This window comes from Nestor notabilis, unplaced genomic scaffold (assembly GCF_000696875.1).
Source record: "Nestor notabilis isolate BGI_N333 unplaced genomic scaffold, ASM69687v1 scaffold7012, whole genome shotgun sequence".
Classification (NCBI taxonomy): Eukaryota; Metazoa; Chordata; class Aves; order Psittaciformes; family Psittacidae; genus Nestor; species Nestor notabilis.
Window position 1 is genome coordinate 27,206 of NW_009917919.1, and position 19,638 is coordinate 46,843.

At 36.3% G+C, this 19,638-nt stretch overlaps 1 protein-coding gene across 2 annotated transcripts in view; it reads left to right on the plus strand.

The window, feature by feature from the left end:
• Nucleotides 1-6,175: 6,175 nt before the first annotated feature.
• MLLT4 (myeloid/lymphoid or mixed-lineage leukemia (trithorax homolog, Drosophila); translocated to, 4) overlaps nucleotides 6,176-19,638 on the plus strand; it is a 77,237-nt gene continuing 63,774 nt past the window's right edge. The window contains exons 1-7 of one of the 2 annotated variants that reach the window (XM_010009463.1): nucleotides 6,176-6,367; nucleotides 7,940-8,055; nucleotides 9,574-9,737; nucleotides 11,211-11,371; nucleotides 12,353-12,510; nucleotides 18,013-18,124; nucleotides 18,542-18,709. In XM_010009463.1, the coding sequence (XP_010007765.1) occupies nucleotides 6,193-6,367; nucleotides 7,940-8,055; nucleotides 9,574-9,737; nucleotides 11,211-11,371; nucleotides 12,353-12,510; nucleotides 18,013-18,124; nucleotides 18,542-18,709 (1,054 nt within the window). In that variant the 5' untranslated portion in view covers nucleotides 6,176-6,192. The remainder of the gene's footprint in view (nucleotides 6,368-7,939; nucleotides 8,056-9,573; nucleotides 9,738-11,210; nucleotides 11,372-12,352; nucleotides 12,511-18,012; nucleotides 18,125-18,541; nucleotides 18,710-19,638) is intronic. The other variant, XM_010009464.1, reaches the window with a different exon arrangement.

The following is a 19,638-nucleotide window of genomic DNA, read 5'->3' on the forward strand; positions in this document are numbered from 1 at the left end:
TATTCTGTAGGTTGACAAAGGGTCAGGTACAAAGGTGTTGCATGAATGTTTCAGAATATCCTGCAGTGATAATACTGTTGTTATGCTGACCTGTTGTATCAATATTGTGATCTGAATTAATTTGGAAGCACCATGTATTTGTTTTAATTCTAAGTGTTGTACTGTGAATTGGTTTTATTGTGATTTATATTTTATTAGCAAAACTCCTGAGCAACAAGTGTGTGTACCTGAATAATAATTGCAGCTTAGTTTAGGACTTAGTCTTCTGTAGATTTTGCCTGTAGAATTTGAATGGGACAGGAAGAAAGATGTGACATTCCTAGTGCTGGGCTTTGGTATTTTTTAGATGCAGTCATGCAGAATGCTGCTTGCAAGACAAACAGTGTTATCAATGCAGCTAAAAGAGATCAAAGATAGGCTCTTGGAGGGGTTACAGATGAGGATTTGTGAAGGGAAACTTGTATGTTCCCTACTGCTCAAGAGATTGAATAGTTCACAAAATGAATAGTGTGTAATATGCTTAAGTATTGAAGTATGTACTGCTTTATGATTGATGTGTGTGGGATAGTAGTTTAAAAGTTTAGGAGTATTCTTTGCTTGGCTTGTGGGAATAGTGATCTTGATCTTCTCATTCATTGCTGTGCCTTACATATTGGAATAATACTCTCATTACTTCCACTGACGCTTGAAAGGAGGGGTTTCCTTTCTCATATGTAAGCATGGCTATGGATTACTGCTCCTGGATATAACTGCTTTGTTTGCAGAAGCCTCTCTGATTCTTCAGGAAGTCCAGGTTTGCCTGCTACAAATCCCATTGTCATGTTGCAGGCTTTTTCCAAACCGTGCTTACAGCACAGTCTTTTTATCGCTTTCCACTTGTTTTTCATAGTCCTGCTTGACTGTGTTTTTCTTGTGTAAGAAGAGTGCGACAATGGGAAGAGAGCTGGTTTTTCTGTGGGGATTTTCAAATAACCAAAGTATTAACTACTACTGTTAACAATTTTTGTATGTGTGTGTAACCAGTCTCCATAATTGGAGATGGAAGCTGGAGACGCTCTTCTCTGCCTCTTTTATGTCTTTTCTGTTTTGCATAACGTACCTTCAGAGGAGTGATTATCTTGATTATTACTGGTTACTGCTTTAAAGCAGGAATACCTACTTGATAGTAAGTAATTGGCAGCTAGTTTTAAAGATCAAACAAGCTATTTTGAGAAACAGGAATCACTGCTGAAGCTCTGTGGAAAACTTTGGTGATTCATTTGAAAACGTGTATGTCACATTTTCAGTTTTAAATGTGGCTTAAGTGATCTGCGTGACCCTGTTATGTATTAAGGTTTGTTTGCTTCCTGCTTTTGTAGTACTCTTTCAGCTGATGATGGTCTGAGGTCATCAGGAAGAGTGTCAGAGGAGGGCGATAGCACTGAAACCACAGATGTTTTGTAAGAATGTTTCATCAGAGGTTTTCCACAAGACTTTGTAGAATTTAGAATTCTTTAGTGTTGTGAAGGTGTTGCTTCTAGTGTGCCATTTTGATGCTTTCAAGTGTGTTTATTTTATCCTCCCCCTCCCCCCAAAGACATACTTCTGGAACATTTAACCTGTTAGTTTTGAACTTTATGCAGAAAGTCATAATTAAGTAGTAGAATCATCTGGGTTTTGTGCCTAATGAAGAGGTGACACAACCTAATTGTGTTTGCAAAGCCAAGAAATAGTACTTAACTGGCAATTTTTTATTATATAAGTTGGAACCTTCTTTTGGGTAGGGAATACTTATAAAAACCTAGTTCTCATAGGGATAAAAACCCATTAGGCTTTGTATTTAAGGAAAATGGCCCTTATGATTTGAAAGACCTAAAAAGAGCTGACTTCTGCTAGGTGCTCTTTAAAATACATTTTGCAGTCTAGGTGATCAGCATTAAAAAATTGTTGACATTGACTGTGCTTGTGTAGCCGAAGACAGTTCTGTATCCTCACATTCCTACATAAGGAGTCAAGAGGCTTGCACAGCAGATACATAAAATATCAAAAATGCGATTAGATGAGAAAGCTAAAATTGCCTGTGATGCATATCAGCTCCCTAGAGGAACTAAAAGAACTAAATACATACACTTATGTAATTAGTCACTTTTGGAATCCAGAAAACATTTTAACTTCTTTTTGGTAGTTTATAAATGGCAGCTCTTATCTTTAGAGAAGGATGGTTTTAAAAGATTTATAAGTGTTTTGGAGAGATTTCTCCACTTAAAAGTGTATGTTGGGCAGTAACAGATAGTTGTGTATCTATTTGGCTGAGGACAAGTGTTTTTTATTCTTTAGCCTATTCTCTTGAAACAAGTCCATGATACAAGCTGCAGTGAACCTGCTTGGCAGTCTTGACAGAAAAATACAGGAGTGAGTGGAGTGAGTTTGAGGATGAAGTGTACCTCTGAAAAATAAATGCTTTAATGCAGAGTTGGAGGGGAGGTAACTTGAAACTTGAGTGGTGCCTACCTTGTTGTCTTAGTGTGAGTGGTGACATCAGTCTGTGTGTGTGTGTGTGTGTGTGTTATTGGTCTGCTAAGCATATGGCCAGGAAGTTAGATGTGTCTGAAACTGGAGCTATATACACACATATTTATACAAGTGATATATAATGATGATGATGATAATAATGAAGACTAGAGGTTTGGGGGGGGTATTGTGTTTTTGTAGTCTCTTGCTTTCCTAAGTTTTTGAAATGTGAAGAAATTACTTCCATATCACCAACCACTTTTATTTAAATAATTTAATATTTCTGGATCTTCTCTGAATGGATCTGTGTTGCACTCCTTTGCTCTTGAATATCTGCTGTATTGTTGTAGAGAATTAAAAAACTCTATAGGATTAAAAGCATTGCTAATGGGCAGTGGAATGTGTCTTCAGTAAAATAATCTCCCCTCCGTAAAAGAAAGAAAGAAATAAAATGAGCCAGAACCTTATCTGTGTATGGGAACTCGCACAATGTGCAACAGCTTAAAGAGATTTTTAGAGTGTTCATTTTTCTCTCTTAATTATTGCTTCAGCAGTACCTTGAGATGGTAGTGGGGAAAACCTTGTCTAAAGGGAAATAAATGTTATAAATGGGATATGATTGTGCTTCATGACACTTCTGCAGGAAGCTCATGTGTTGTCATCTTTTGCAACCATCAAACAAGTGGATCAAAACCTTAAATTGGTTATAAAAGTTGCTGTGGCTGTATTGCGAAGCATTTATGGTTAAGGACTACTTACACAAGAGGCAACCATATAAACTGGTCCAAAAGTGTGTGTGGGACGTGGCTCAAAATGTTACCTGGGAGAATGCTCTCTGTACTAGAGATCATAACATGCTTAGATTCATTTTTCTTGCAAGAACTACAAGATTTTTCCAACCTGATTGGAAATACAGCATAGCTGCACTAGGGAAGCTTGTTAGAGCTAGAAGAGGCAACTAGTAGTAAAGTACTTACCACCTGCTGAGAATTAAAGATGACATGCTGGAGATGCAGAGCGAAAGCATGCCAGCTATCAAGGGAAGTGCAAAAGGAAGCTGGCATGGCTGAATATTGGGCAAAGATAGTTATTAGGAAGCTGAAGTAGTATCCAAATCAGGAAAGCTGTAAAGATACAGAATATGGCAAGCAGAATATAAAAGTGCAAGATAGCACGAAAGAATTTCAGTTTTAAATTTTGAAAAGTCCTTAACTGCCTTTCAGCACATTAGTAGTAGTAAACCTACTACAAGCCATAGGGCCACAGGATGATCACTTTATAAAAGAAAATTTCAGAAGATAATGTGTTCATTGTTGAAAATCTTGGAAAGGGTGCTCTGCCAAGAACCTGCTATGGGTAACTTATCAGAGAAATACTCTCAAATCAGTATCTGTTAAGAGTTTAGAGAACAGCTGAACAACATGAAAGCAAGTTGGTAGAACCAGACAGTGTTTGTGCAACAACTATAGAAAGTGAGGGATGAAGGAATTTTCTTAAGTGATAGGTAATGAGTCCTTTAGCTAGGCATCTTTATGTTATTGAATATAAATGCAGTGTGAGGCAAGTAGTAAAAGGACCTTTACTCAGGATGTTGTCTGTACAGATTAGAAACTACAGCAATGTACAGAATTCATGGGCACATAGTAATTAGAATAGATTGTAGTAAGATCAGCAGAGCTTTGTGAAAAGAAGTTGTGCCTCAGACCTTTTGGAGGTCAGTTGAGGGAGTTAGTAAGAACACAGGTAAGGAAGTTCTAATTTGCTATGGTGGGTAGGATTTCCAGAAGTCATTTGGTAGCCTTCTGCATGAGAGGTGTAAGTCCTGTAATGAATAATTCATTAATAATTTGAGATAGATGATTAAAGACAGGAAATGAAGGGGATAGGGTGCTTTTCAGAGGTGAGTAGTAGCTGTTGAGAAGCTGCCATAGAAAAGGATGGGGAGAAATGGACAGTCAGTGGCCAAGTATTCAGTTGTTTTCACATCCAGATTGTCAGAGCAGTAAAACAATACTGAAGTGATGATTCTTCAGAGGAACTCATTACTGCTTTTGTGAAAGGAAAAAACATTGAAGAAGTACTCAGCATTGAAGAATTGAGACCCAACTTTGAATAATTGCACTCAGAGTGGATGAGAAGGAGGCAGTTAATGTCAAGTAAGACCTGTGGAACCTGTAACTCCTTGCAGGAGAGATTACATTAGATAGTTCTGTGGGAGCACCAAATTAGGCTCAGAAAGATTAATTCTATAAATTCTTAGGATAACAATAGAGAATAAAACAAAATTGGCCACAGTCTAGGTCCATGCTGCATTTGCATATGAATGTTGTATTGGTGCAGGCTAGGGAGCATCCTGGGAAGAACAGCACGTGCTTCTGTGTATATGTAGGTGACTTAGATGTTTATTATAATATAGGCTATAACACCTTTTTTTTAGGTGGGGTTTTTTTTGGGTTTTTGTGTTGTTTATTTTTTTTGTTTGTTTGTTTTTTGTTTTTTTTTTGTGAAGGTCTTCTGAGTGATAGAGTAGCTTCGATAAATATATCAGGTTCTTTGCTGTTCAAAGAAATGTTGTCATGTGTTTCATGGGGTCAGATATAGTACTGGAAAGGGCTGTGCTTAGCCTCAAATCCACCACCACACTTGATATCTGAGGATATCTCTCTTTCAAAGGTTCTGGAAAGTGAAAACAGGAGCAATGATGATTAAACTGAAACTTGTAATTGTCAGCTAGTGCACTTGAATCTTCTTCATTCCCCCTGAGTGCAGTGCTGGGAATTATGCAAGGGCTAAGGAGTTGACCGGGGGAGACTGCTGGGGAACTGGAATTTGGATTTGGAGTTGCTGTTCAGACTGGTAATGGAGTTGCATGAGCAGCTGGAATCCTCCTACAGTTTGGTAGGCTGGAGTGGAGGGCAGGACTCTTGTCCCTGAAGAAAATATCTGAGGATGTGAATCTACAACATTTGGAACAGATTGATGTTGCAGCTGTGGTGTAGCCACCTGGTTACAGCTGCAGTCCCTATCTTCCCTCCCTTTCACCTTGTGTGGTACTGGAGCCTTTCTTCCTTACCATAGTGTGGAGGGAGCTGTACTAAAGATTAACCTTTCAGAAAATATAGAACAGGGTGTTCTGTTATGTTCCAGATGAGGCTGTTTCTGGGACCAGAATGCCAACGTAAGAGAGAGTAGCTCATGAAAGGGGGGAAAGAAAAGAGAAAAGATGATGCTTAGGACTGCTGTGACAGAAAGTTGTTCTCTGAGACATGTTCCTATTCCTCAAGCATATTTAGCCTGTGCCCTTACAATATGGGGTACAGGGGCCTGCTCTGGGTAACAGTATACATTGAGACTAGTGTCAAGAGATGTTTCTGGGTTTAAAAAAAAAAAGTTGTGTTCTCCCTCAGGTAAACCTGACAATAGTTGTAAATTTTAGATCCAAGTTTTAAATACTTCCACTAATATAGAGTACCTAGTTTATTTTTAGAGAATATCCTTTTTCTTACCAAGTTCATGGTGTCGTAGTTAGTAAATTCTACTGTCCTCAAAATTTTGAAAATCAGCGTGGTATTTGAATGTCTTATATTTTCATTATATATTGGTAACTAATAAATAATCAGACAACTCTGAACCTTATTGCTGTTAGCCAGCACTCAGATTTGTATTTTTATTTCTTTACAGGATCTAGAGTTTCATGGAGTAATGAGATTTTACTTTCAAGACAAAGCAGCTGGAAATTTTGCAACAAAATGTATCCGTGTGTCTAGTACAGCCACAACTCAAGATGTGATAGAAACTCTTGCAGAGAAGTTTCGACCAGACATGCGAATGTTGTCATCCCCTAAATACTCGCTTTACGAAGTGCATGTCAGCGGAGGTTAGTATTTGTTCATGAAGCCTTCCCTGCATCCACACCACTTTCCTGTCCGCTCCAGCCAAAATATATGTTTACCTCCAGCTTCTGAACCACATAACTTGGGTCTTTTTTTTCTTTTTGTTCCTAAGTATATTGCAACTAAGTGTTACATGGGGAGAGGTATTTAAAAATGTTAAGTACCCATATCAGGCCTGCAGTTTATATGAGTTTTGATTATCCTCTATTAAATGCTGTGCTTGACATCCTGTTAATTTGTTGACAGAGTTACTATTTTTAGGACTAGTAGGTAAAGGCTAAATTTATAATGGGATAATAGGAGTGTTAATTTGGAGTACATCCTCAGTTCTTTGGTGTTCCTGTACTGCTAAATTGGGGAAAGCTCAACATAGTATTATTTGAAGACACTCTGTTACTTAAACAGATACTTTTCATGTTAACTGTGAAGAACATGGATATCTAAATAACCTTTTGATACTGCTAGCATTTGTCTTCCACCAGTAGTAGAAAGCTTCTAGTTGGAAGGTGGTAGTGTGTGTGGTGGTGGAGACAGGAATAGGAGAAACTAGCATGGTGTTGCTCTCTTTCTTTTTTTGTACTTTAGAAGCTTACACAAATAATTTAACTCCCTTGAATTTTGCTTTTGAAAGACTGAAAATTATTGAATTTGAGATAGTGAATGGAAATTTATTAGGATATGCGTCACTTTCCAGAGTCTACAAATGAAGACTTGATGCGGATTACATGGGATTAGGAAAAAGTGCATGTGTCATCACTAATTTAAGCAATTAATAGTATGTGGTTATTCTGCATTAGGTTTCTTTAAAAATCTGTTAGCACCGTACCAGTAGTCAAAATGAAATGGTTTCCTTTGTAGACCAAGTTCCTGATGTTTAAGATGTGGTTTATGAGGGAGGTGCCTCATTCAATAGGACTGTTTCTCATTAAATAAAATGTAACTGCGAAGACATTATTGTCTTGCTCTGTGTATAAGTAGTGTCACCTACTTCTAGAAGGGAGCTACATGGCAACATTTGTTTAATTTTTTAAAACATTCTCAGATTTTTTTTTTTTCATATATATAATACACTAAGTGAAATGTTGTCTAGTAGATGCATGAAATAAAGAAAAAAGCCATTGTGCAGTCTGGTTTATTTTGTATGGTCTTTCCAGAATAGTAGTTCTTGGGCCACAATCAGGCTTGTTAAAATTAAAATAAGGAAAATAAATATTTGGAAGTCTCACAAAGTTACAAAGTTTGAAACATTATAACTGTAGATGTAAGTTCTTCTGAGTGATTATCTTACGTTCCCAGACTTAGTTCTGACAAAGGAGATTTGCAGGACTACTTTATGTGGACCTTTAGTTTATGTACCTACAGGGAACATACATAGGCTGGTTGCTGGAAAGGGAACATACATTTCTACCTCCCCAGACTTTCTGTCCCTGTACTAAAGAGGGAAACATCAGCTGATGTGCACTATTAGCAAACCTGCTTTTTAAGAGCTTTACTTGTTTCTAAATATCTTTGCTCTTGAGGTGCTACGTAACTTACTGCTTTTCATTTTTTTGAAGAAGAAAGAAGATTAGATGTGGATGAGAAGCCTCTTGTTGTACAATTAAACTGGAACAAAGATGATCGAGAGGGAAGATTTGTTCTCAAGAATGAAAATGATGCACTTCCTCCAAAGGTGAGTATCTTTATGGAGTATGCTAGTGGTAACAGTGGTTTTGAAGTGTGTGTGACTTGCATATATAGCAAAACGTAATTCCTACTTTCCTAATTCCTGAGAATAACTGCTGCTGCTGCCCTTTGATATCTGGAGCTAGTCTTTTGAAATATTCTAAAATGCATCTTCACAACACAGCATTCGGATGGAACACATTAGGAACACATCTTTCAGATGGCTTGTGATGCTTTGATCCATGCTGTCTAGTACTAGAGCATGTAATGCCCAGAGAATGTAGAGCTTGCTTTGTTCTAACATGAATTAAGACTTTCCTCATATAGTATATGATGCCAAACACCTAGGAGGTAATCCTACCTTTTTCAGAGCCTTTAAAAGGGGATACCAGAGGGAGTTAAATAACTAAAAATTGTTACCTCTCTAGGTAACATGGTGTTCTTAACAAAACTGCTGGGAGACTGTTCCCTTTTGGGGAGGTGTGTTTTGGTTTGGTTTGGTTTTTCCCTCCAAGTGCAAAATGAGGGACACAAGAACATGAGCCATATAAAAGTGTTATGGTTTGGGGTTTTTATATATTAGTAACTGAAATATGAAATTAGATGAGACTTCAGCTCCTGGAGTCATGTAATTATGTATATCTAACTTAGATCTTTGGAAATCTTTATATCTTTGAAAAATGTGCTGCTAAGTGTGAGTTATCTTCAGACACGTTTTTGGTCTTGGGCTGAGCAGTAAATTTCTTTGGCTCTTGGAATTAGAGTTTATTAATTGTAAAGGTGTGTTGGATATTGGGACATGAGCTATTCTTACACTAGGTTTTTGACTATGGGATGCATCCATGTTAGAGGTGGGGAGAGAAAATCAGTGATGTCTTGCACTACATCTAGGCTTGCTATTCTTATTCATTGAATTAAGTAATCTCCAATCTTCCTTCTCTGTGTTCTTTACTTCCTGGTAGAAGAAAACACTTGCATCATCTTTCTCTCATCTTCTTGTTATTTTCTCTTCTGAAGGCAAATGAACCTAGGATTACAGGTATCTTGCGTATGCAAGGAGCAGGAGTTGGAGAAGATAACACTGGAAGGACAACTCAGAAAAATAAACCATAGGGGAAATGTCCTCTCTAATGTTTTTTCTTCTGTAGTTTATTATTATCTGATGCTTCAACATGGTCTTGAAAACAGATGAAGTGCAGTGTTGTTTTGTGAAATATTTTTACTGGGAGGCAGAAATTTGTTTGCAGCCTCAGTTAATCTTTTAGGCGAAATAGGCATTATTCAAGTACATTTCTGTTTTTTTCTTTGCTTTCTTGAATGAAAGATGCTTAATCAGTTCATACCTGCTTTGGAATAAGAAAATATTTCTGCCATTTTATTCTGGAGAGTATTAGTCCCCATCCCTGTATAATGGAGCAGTGTTGTGATACTTGTCTTAATCAGACTTATCTGGAAAGTTAAAACCAATACTAACATTTCATTGGACTAAAATTGATGGAAGTTGTTTTAAACTCATTTATTGCAGAAGGCCCAGAGTAATGGCCCTGAAAAACAAGAAAAAGAGGGAGTAATCCAGAATTTCAAACGAACTCTCTCAAAAAAAGAAAAAAAAGAAAAGAAGAGGCGTGAAAAAGAGGCATTGCGGCAAGCATCAGATAAAGATGATAGACTTCTTCATGGGGATGATATGTAAGTGTGTTAAACTTTGATCAGTTCATGTAACCTACATCTTTCTTTAAAGGATGCACTCTCTCTACCAAATAAGTTGTTTCTTTCAAAAATAAGTAGTTGATATGGGTGCAATATCATGATAAACCAAAATATGTGATGGTAATTTCTGTGGTTTATATGTATGTTTTGCCACAAGGTTAGTTATTAAAACATGAAATAAGCTTCTTTCCACCTGTTTGTCCTTGTACAGAAATTGGCATGCTTAATGACGTGGACTTTTCCCACTATGTTTATTTTGAGAGTTTGCTCTAGAGTGGGTTTACTACTCTGCCTATGTTTGATTGTTCTGGTTTTTGCCAGAAAAATCAGCATGTGTAGGTGTTTGCATTTGGCTTACCCCTGATTATCAGTTTGTTTTTCTGAGATGTGTTTTGGTAGCCAGTCATCCAAGTTCTTCAGCTCTTGCTCCCAAATCTGCTGTGCCTTATTGAGACAGGGCAGGACATACATTAATCCTTGTACAGAAAACTGGAGTACAAGAGTCGGGCATGAAGAACTCTATGAAGAAGAACTATGAAGTTGAGAAAGATCTACATTTAAGCTTAGACTCTGTACCAGATTTTGTAGGTTTCATACGTAATACATTGGGGTGAGGGGAGGAAATCATTAATGGTGGATTTTTAACATATCCAGAAAGAAAGTGAATGATGAAAACTTTGTAATTGGTAACAGATTCTCAGAGATGAAAGAAATCAGTTGCCCGGTTGGCATATAATAGAGGATTTAGCTGCTCAGCTATTTTTCCACCCACTTAGTTTTCTTTTTCCCCTTTTTTTTTTTTTTTTTTTTTTTTTTTTTTTTTTTTTTTTTTTTTTTTTTTTTTTTTTTTTTTTTTTTTTTTTTTTTTTTTTTTTTTTTTTTTTTTTTTTTTTTTTTTTTTTTTTTTTTTTTTTTTTTTTGAGTTCATGATTGTATTTTGTACATGTAATACTGCTCTGCATGGAGATGTTTACAGTGTTCTTCAGATGTCAGCATGACCTGTCTGGTATTCTGTGCTGTTACTTAGCTTGATTTTTATTTTATTTTTTGTTTTTAATTAAAATAGGATTGCATTTATGTGCATTAGTAATAGAAAAAGCATGAGCTGCAAGCACATGCCAACTACTTCCATGTGATTTGCAGTACTGTAAATCAGAACAAAGTTAGAGGTACAATGTAAAGTTTCTGTAAGGCCTTTCCCCCACAGTCCTTAAGAGTGAAAACTAGCAACCATCAATACTTAAAATGGTTGTTGTCTATTTCAGGTGAGCAGGTTCATGAACAGTATTAATCCTAGCAAAATTGAAGTTCATGTAGAAACCAACTTACAATGACCGATGTCCTATGTGTATGAATTCTACTTGTCTTTTATCTTGTATGGAATTATGAGGATGTATGTATTTTAAGCTGTTAATAACGATTTTTTTCTGTTTATTTAAACGAACTTGGCAGTGAGAACTCTCGCCTTGCAGCTGAGGTTTACAAAGATATGCCTGAGACCAGCTTCACTCGCACAATATCAAATCCCGAGGTGGTTATGAAACGGCGGCGACAGCAAAAACTAGAGAAGAGAATGCAGGAATTCCGCAGTTCTGATGGCAGACCAGACTCAGGTACTTAGATTTCTTCTGGCTAAGTTCTGAAAGAGTATTTTTAAGGCCAACAGCTTCTGTAAATTTCACTTCTGCTTTCTCCAGCATTTTTTGTACTTCATGGCTAATTTCATCTGTGGTGTAAATGAATGAAGGATTTATAGAAGTAGTATACCACAGGAGTGTGTTCTGTGCTGAGTGCAAGTTAAAACTTTCAGTGATGGGCAAATGGATTGAAGAGAATATGCTAGAAATCTTGATAACAGTGCTAAACTGCGAAAGAATGAAGGACAGAATTAGGCTTAGTAAACTGGTGAACTGAGGAAGTCTTGTGAAATAAATGTCATTCATTTTACTAAGAACAAGCTGAATGACCTGAATGTAAAAATGCAATCAGTAGCACAAATGCAGGATGGCAAGGAGTGATTGTTCAGGTCTGCACAGAGCGTTTTGGTAGATCTTGTGAATATAGATGATCAAGTATTTAACATTTTTGGGGGTGGGGATATAACAACAGTGGTTCTGTAAACATCAGTGTTAAATAAGCAAAAAATACTAGTACTGGTAAAACTTCAAATGATACATTCTGTCTGTGGAAGAGTAGTGAAGAAGGGGTTATAGGTGTAGAAAACATTGCATGAGGGAGATCTTAAATGGGCTTTCTAAAGAGGGGGGAGGTTCTTGAAAGCCATCACAAACTTGCTGTCAGGTTGGGAAAGGTCAGTTCTTTGTCCAGTCGTTGTCACTGCTTCATTTTAACTTCAGGTAACATAAAGAATGGTAAAGGACTAGGGAAAAGACTTGCTTAGAGAAATTAGGAAAGCATGACTGGAGATCTTTGCCAGCGGCGGAGACGTTATTTCAGGGATGTTACGTAGCTTTTCTTGTATTAGCGGATTGACTGAAAGATTTCTGAAGGGGTTTGTTCTTCTGTTCAGCCATTTATTATATTTCTGTCTTTTTATTATTTGGTAGCATTATTAATTAAATTTTGTTTCCAAGGAGGGACATTGAGAATTTATGCGGACAGTTTAAAACCAAATATACCGTATAAGACAATCCTGCTGTCCACTACGGACACTGCAGACTTTGCAGTTGTTGAAGCACTGGAAAAATACGGTCTGGAGAAGGAAAATCCAAAGGATTATTGCATTGCTCGTGTAAGTGAAGTTACTAAGTCACAATCTTCTTGTGCTTCATACTTGATTTCTCGTTTTTGTTTTGTGTTTTATTTTTTATTTAATAAAAAAGATGATTAAATCTTACAGCCTCAGTAATTCTGAAGTGATTTGTCAGAGGTTTTGTTTTTAAAACCTAAATCTTCCAATATTACTAAATTATTGCTTGCTACATAGATAAACATTAAGAATGAAAGTAATGTATTTCTGAACTTGACTCTGTGGTTTTATACCACTAAGCGTGCTTATGGTTCACAGATGTATAAACTAATAGTTAATCCTGCAGATACCTAAATTTTGCTGTTTGTGCACAGAACTATTTCCCTGAACTAGAAGTGTCTGCTCAGAGGCAAAAGTGCTGAGGCAAACTCCATTATAAAAGGTATATGTTACATGCTGTTGCCTTATGCCTTTCAGTGGTAGTTTACCCTCATTACACATGAGAAAAGAAGAAACATTTAAGTGAAACTTACACCTATTTTCATAATTTAATTATTTTAGACGTTCTAAAGGAATTGTATAGGATTGCTCTTTTATTAGAGGTATGACTTTATTCAGACAGTCCAATGGGCAGTACTGACTGAAGTTTACAAACTTCTGTGCATATCATCTTCTGAAGGAGAATGGTGAGACTTGAAAACATTTGATCATTGAGTCCAGTCTTTGATTACATTTCTGGTTATTTCTTGTCTAGTAAAATTGGATTTATTGCTCCTTAAAATGACAAAAGAAAAGGGAAAAATGTTTGTCTCTCATGATACTGTGCTCTCTTCCTCTGCCCCTTTTCCAGTGCTTGAAATGCCACTGGAAAAACAGTGAAGAAGCTTATATTATGTGCTAGTCCCCACATGTTCTAGCTGCTCTAAAGGATGTGAACATATCTTTGGTCTTAAAGTTGCTTTCCAATTTGTGTTTTATGATATGTTTGAGTAACTTTAGTGTCTACTTTTTCTGTGCTTACAGCATCTAGTGGTAGAGACAGCTGGGAATTGAGATGTTGCTCTAGTATTCTATTGGTACTAAGGAAAATGTACAGTGGTAGTGCTTTCATAGTTTTGTAACAGTGAACTGTTCTTAGTTTTTATTGTTTCAATAGTTTTGTCTTAGTTGTAGACATACTTTTAATGAAGTTCTGGACTTCCTATCCTTGTCTTTATTACGAATTGGCGTCCCACCTATGGAAGTTAATTTTACTTAACTTCAGAAAAATGTTACATAGGTTTTTATTATAGAGGGGAATAATTTTCTAAGTAATAGGTGAGTTTTTTTTTTTTTAATGACACAGCATATTAAAACTGTTTCTCAGTCTTGGCTGCGAAGTATTTTCTATGTATAGTTTTAATTATGACAGTTATCTTCATATGAGGGTTCTATAAATGAAATTAACAATTCTCAGGCATTGATCTTATCAAATAGTCAGCTGACTTGACACGCTTCTCTTTTTGCTGGTTTGAGAGAATTCTGAGCTACAGCAAAGACGTTGTGACTGAATTTGGAAGATAGCTTTGTCTCCATTTAGTTAGAGGGTATTATGATGAATTGTGAAATATTTAGATTTTATGGAATTTATTGAACTGATTGCACACTTACCGGGGAAGCTATTGCAAGTCACTGTGGTTCTGGTGGTGTTCTCTCTTAACCTCCCTCCCCATGTACTCTAATTTTGTGTGAGGATGTTTAATGTAGAAAATAGTCTGAACAATGTTGCTTTGATCTTGGGAAAGATTAGCAAAATCTTTGCTGTGAAGCAAATTGATTTAAATTAGTTTTCTGGAAAGCACTTCTGGAAAATACTTTGTCTTTTCTGAGTAACATCGTCTTGATACAGTAAGTTTCTATACTGACATAAGTTGTATGCTTATGTTTACATTTGAAATACGTGGGTGATCTTCACGGGCCAATAGCAGATCTGTTTTGTACCTTTAAGTGTAGAAGACCTTACTGTTTTGCTCACCATAAGTCATTGCAGTTGGCTGAAATCTTTTTGGCCTTTCTCTTGCCTCTACTGGTACAGTGCTTGGGGTTTCAGTATGATAATCCTTCCTTTATTAATAAAGTTGAGTATTTTTAACTTTTAAAATCCACTTTTTATCAAATATTTTATGGAGTTGCTTTCCTTACTTGAAACATTACAGTATCCTAGCTTTAGCTTTATGTCTTTCATCACTGTTTTTCCTTTTTGGAAACTCACAAATACAGTGCTAAATAGGTGTCGTGGCCATTGGTTCTCCTTTACACTGAAGTCTCATAGGTGTCCTTTACCCCTGGTGGGGCTTTTTTGCCTGCATTCTTCTGACACTTTAAATGTTCCACTGAAGACAGATTTGTCTTGCACATGTTCCAATTATTTTCTTATTTATTGGGTTTAAAACAGTGTACAATGAAGCATATAAATTCAGTTTCCTACTGTTTGGGATATTTAAATTGTTCTCTTTAGGTGGAAGGTGAAATGTTTTAAAGAAGACTTAAACAGTTGGCATTTACTTAACTATTAAGATAGATAGTTACATGACAAGACCTTTATAGGGTTGTATACATTCCTGTAATAAAGTTCACTCACTTCTGAAGTTTCAGTTGAAACATGAACGCTGTAAGAATTTTTCTTAACATTTACCATTGACAACCATTATTGTAAATGGCAGTTTCCTGTTAGTTTCTTGCTTTCATACCATGGTTTGCAGTGTACTGGCCTGTACCCTTACGCCCAGTTGTGAAGTGCTTTTCTATGTAATCAAGTAAATACAGGTTTGTTCTAGTATGTTTTGTTTGTTTCAGTTTGCCTGGCTTGAGTTTGCCTGAATAATATTGGGTTCAGTGCACATATCTGAAGATGTCAAATTAATCAGACAGTCTTCCAAGCAACCTGTGCGTATTCACTTAGGGCATCAGACTTGAGGCACACAGCAAACTAGTTAACTCTTAAAAAAGTAGAATTTTGATTGGATTCTTGGTTTAGCATGCTTGTATTTTTCATTGAGAATAAGGCATAAATAACTTTTTGTAATGTCAAGCAAAACCATGCAGTTCATGGTGATTAGTTTTGGGTGTGTTTGCTTAAGAAATAAACATTACAAGCATGATTACAGGCAACATTTCAAGGGCATGTGCAGAGCCTGTATTCCCAACTTGTAAGGAATATTGAGGCTTCATTCATTTGAATAAATAGATCTATTAAAACATAAAATAAATGAGAGGGGTTTATTTAAAAAAAAAATAATAAAAAAACCCAAAAAGTTAAAATGACAGAAGAGCTTACTGAAGACCTATTATAGCATGGGTTCATTTTTTTTTGGTGAAACTTTTGCTAAGGGTAGATCTGATAACTTGGTCTGTAGTTAATACTGACCACAGGAAGGTTAAGTATTTGAGTATTGTCTTCTCTTAATTGTTTATCCCAGCAAATGCCTTGAAAGTTAAGTCCTCAGTTGCTATAGACCTCATTTAAATTTCTTAGCTTGTAATTTCCTGCATGTTTCACTGCGTTCTTAGCTGAATAAAGATTGGAATGACTTTGTAATAATTTGTATATGGTAATTAGTGCAATTGTGAGGAAGCAGAGTATATTCTTCCTAATCATCTGTTATGCATTTGTTTCAGTTGGTAGACTGAAGAGACTTCAAGTCTCTTCCAAGACTTGTGATCTTAAGCCAGATTTACCAGTCTCCATTTCCGATGTTGTTTCAGATGTCAGTAAAACTTGTGTGCCTCACCTCAGCAGTCTGTATGGATTTAAATTCATGAAAGGATATTTAACTGTATCTTCAGTTTCTCAAAATGAAAGCAATTACCTATAAGCCAAAACCCAATCAAAATATAAAATTGTTCCCAACTTTTACTGTTATTCTAAAATGTAGGAAATTCAGCTTTGTGGGTGAAACTGAGGCAGTATTTACCTATAACAGAGCTGCTTTTGGAAATTACTTCTTCACAACTAGAAGCCTCCTGGCCTACGTGAGCTCAGATGTGGTGTTTTGTGTCTTTCCACAGGTTAGGTCACACACTTTTTAAAGTGAGATATGCCTGAGTTACCAGCTCATGCTTCCTGAGAGACAGGGAGGAATGTAACAGACTGGGAGGACAAGGGGATTAGTGCTTTTTTTGATCCCTCTTCTCTGACTTGTCTAGTTAACCATTGCTGCCATTAAGCCAGGTACAGATGCTCATCCAAGTTCCAAGGCAGAAGTAGTATCAGGGTCAAGTAGTAGCATCTGTATGTATCTCAGCTGTCCTTTAACTTCACTGCATTTTGGTTTTTATTGGTGTGTTCCCCAGTATTGGTCAGCCCTGGTATGCATACTGTAGCATGTAGTTCTTGTGTTGCAACTGGCTGCCTTCTGTCACTAGGGCTTTGGAATTTAAAAATCGTTGCTTTTTGAATAAAGCTTGAAAAAGTGTTACTTTAATTAGCTAATCAAAATTATCCTGTATGTGTAATTGATTTTAAAATTGGAGACACGAAATAGAAAAGAGTGGTTTGGCAAGATAAGATTTGAGTGTAGATGTGTTTCTGTTTCCCTTCGGTTTATACATTTTAATGTTTTCCTTGTTTTATAATGTCTTGTCTATTTGAAAATCTAATTAAAGATAATTTAATTAGTCCTATGTTTAGCCAGGTTTTGCATAGAAAATGTTTTAGGGAAAGGCAAATGACTCGATTACATACTTTAGATCTTAAATGTACTTGTTTCCTGCTTGGAAGAAGATTAAAGGATGTTTGAGGTGGATCTGTGAGAACTTGGTTATGGGTGTGGAAAAGAGGTGGTAAATAAGAGTGGAAAGTCTCTGGAGGGCTGCAGCATAGTAGAGTGCAGTAGCTAACAGCTGCATCACTCCAGAAGGTGTGACCTGGGTCATAGTTCAGAGATGGGAATAATTTTGAGTAGTTTGTTTAAAATAGAGCTGTCTGTGAATTTAAGTAACATTGTTGGGATCACAAATTAGGTATAAATAAAATATATTTTATTATTATACTCAGCTTTGAAAGATATATCTTTAACTTAGAAGATACTCATGCATTGTAATACCATCTATCATCGTTTTTTATGCTTGATCTCTGTGGACAGCAGTAATGCAAATGTGCATAAGATTACAAGTTGTGTCTCCTTTAGAGTCAGAATTCATGAATCAAGGTTTCTCCCTCTGACTTGTCAGGATATAGCTGTAAAAGGTATGTGCAGTCTGTGCTTCTGTTCCCAAAGTATACTTAGTTTTGGTTCTTTAGACGGCTTTACTGCCTTACATGTAACTCGCTTTCCTTTGCGTTTTAAATGTATCTGGTGTTCTGGGAAGTGTGATTTAACTGTACCAAGAGGCAAGAGAGAGTTGGAAAAAGTCTTGGAAGGCAAAACGTGTTTCAAGTAACTGAATCCTTTTGCTTTATCTTTTGTTATAAACAAACAAGAAAAAATCAGAAGTTATATCCCTCAGTCCTCTGTTCTAATTGTCTGCTAACAGCTCTAAAACCCGATAATGGTTCTTTTCTAGGTCACGCTGCCTCCTGGTGCTCAGCACTCTGATGATAAAGGTGCTAAAGAAACTATTCTTGATGATGATGAGTGTCCACTGCAGATATTCAGGGAGTGGCCTAGTGATAAAGGTAAGTCTAAAAAAGCTTTAAGAGATTTTGGTGCCTTGGGTGTTAAAAGCCAAAGGTGCTGAACCCCTGTAAAATAAGAAATTGGAACATGAGTTTAAAGTGTTTTGTTTTCAGGCACTTTTAATACTAGGTGTTTTTAGAGTTATTTACTATTTAATTCAGCACTGTTTATAGTACTACCTCTTTAATCAGTAGAAGAGTTTCACGTTTTATCCTAAAGTTTTTTAAATTATCTACTGTGGAGGAGTATGCTATTAATCTTTTAAATAGTTTTAACTTAAAAATAACTACATAAAGAAGTGTCAGGAACTCAGTAAACTGAAATTAATCCTGTGGAACACTTAAAATTAGTAGATATTTGATGCGTGCTTGTTCACTGATAGTGAGATTCAAAAGATGTATAATACTGTGTTTTAGGAATACTAGTCTTTCAGTTGAAAAGGCGGCCTCCTGATTATATCCCAAAGAAATCCAAGAAAACAACTGATGGAAAGCCATTAAAGGGGAAGGAAAGAGTTGACGGGTCTGGCTATGGCTCTTGCCTTCCTCCTGAAAAACTACCATACTTGGTAGAATTAAGCCCAGGTAAGAATTCTGGTTATCTAATAATCTAAAATACATTATTACATAGGCATTTAGATTTTCAAAGTTAAAACTTTGATTGGAAGACCAAGAAAGTCTGATAAAACACATGCAACTTCTACTCTGAAACATGAAGACGATAGAAATTAAAGTTTTGGATGTGGACTCTTGGTTGTGGTGATTTAGTTATTTGCAGCTCTTTTTCCTGTGAAGTGTAACTTTGGTACACTCAGGTATCCAAAGAAGTGATTTACAATTTGAAGTCTGGTTGTTCACCGTTTGGGAAGCAAGGCTGGAAGTTAGTGCTGAAAACTTTGTTCAGAACTGCTGAAAAAAAAAAAAAAAAAAAAGGCTAAAATCCCAAGTCAAGTCATGTGGTGTGTTTTAGTTTGGTTTTGGTTGTATTTTTTTTCCTTGTTTGTCTTTGTTTGTTTGGGGGTTTTTTTTTGTGTGGGTTTTTGGTTTTGGTTTTGGTTTTTTTTTTTTGTTTTTTGTTTTTTAGCCATATGAAATTAGTATGCGGAATATATTATTAAATGTGTTTTATATTGTGTTTTGTATGCTGAGGTTTGATTTGCATACCGATACTTTGGGATTTTTTAATAGTACTTTTGATTCCTTTTCTTGTGCTCTAAACTCTTCATGAAGCCTAGTCGCTTTAGCATTAAAATGTTGTGCTTGGGCAGTGGAGCAAGACATCCATTAAATGGGAGAGGAAAAACAGTCTGAAATGCCACAGGTGACAACACTGTGTACTAAGCCTTTGCCATGGTGCCCGGGGTTCATGTTTTTCTCCTAACAGCTTGGTGGCGCTTTTCTAAACAATAGGGATTGTTTCATTCAGTAGCTTTGTAGAACTGATGTCTTTATATTCTGTGCAGTTTCTAAAGTTGAAAGAGTTTAATACACTTCTTCCTTATAAATTGAATAAG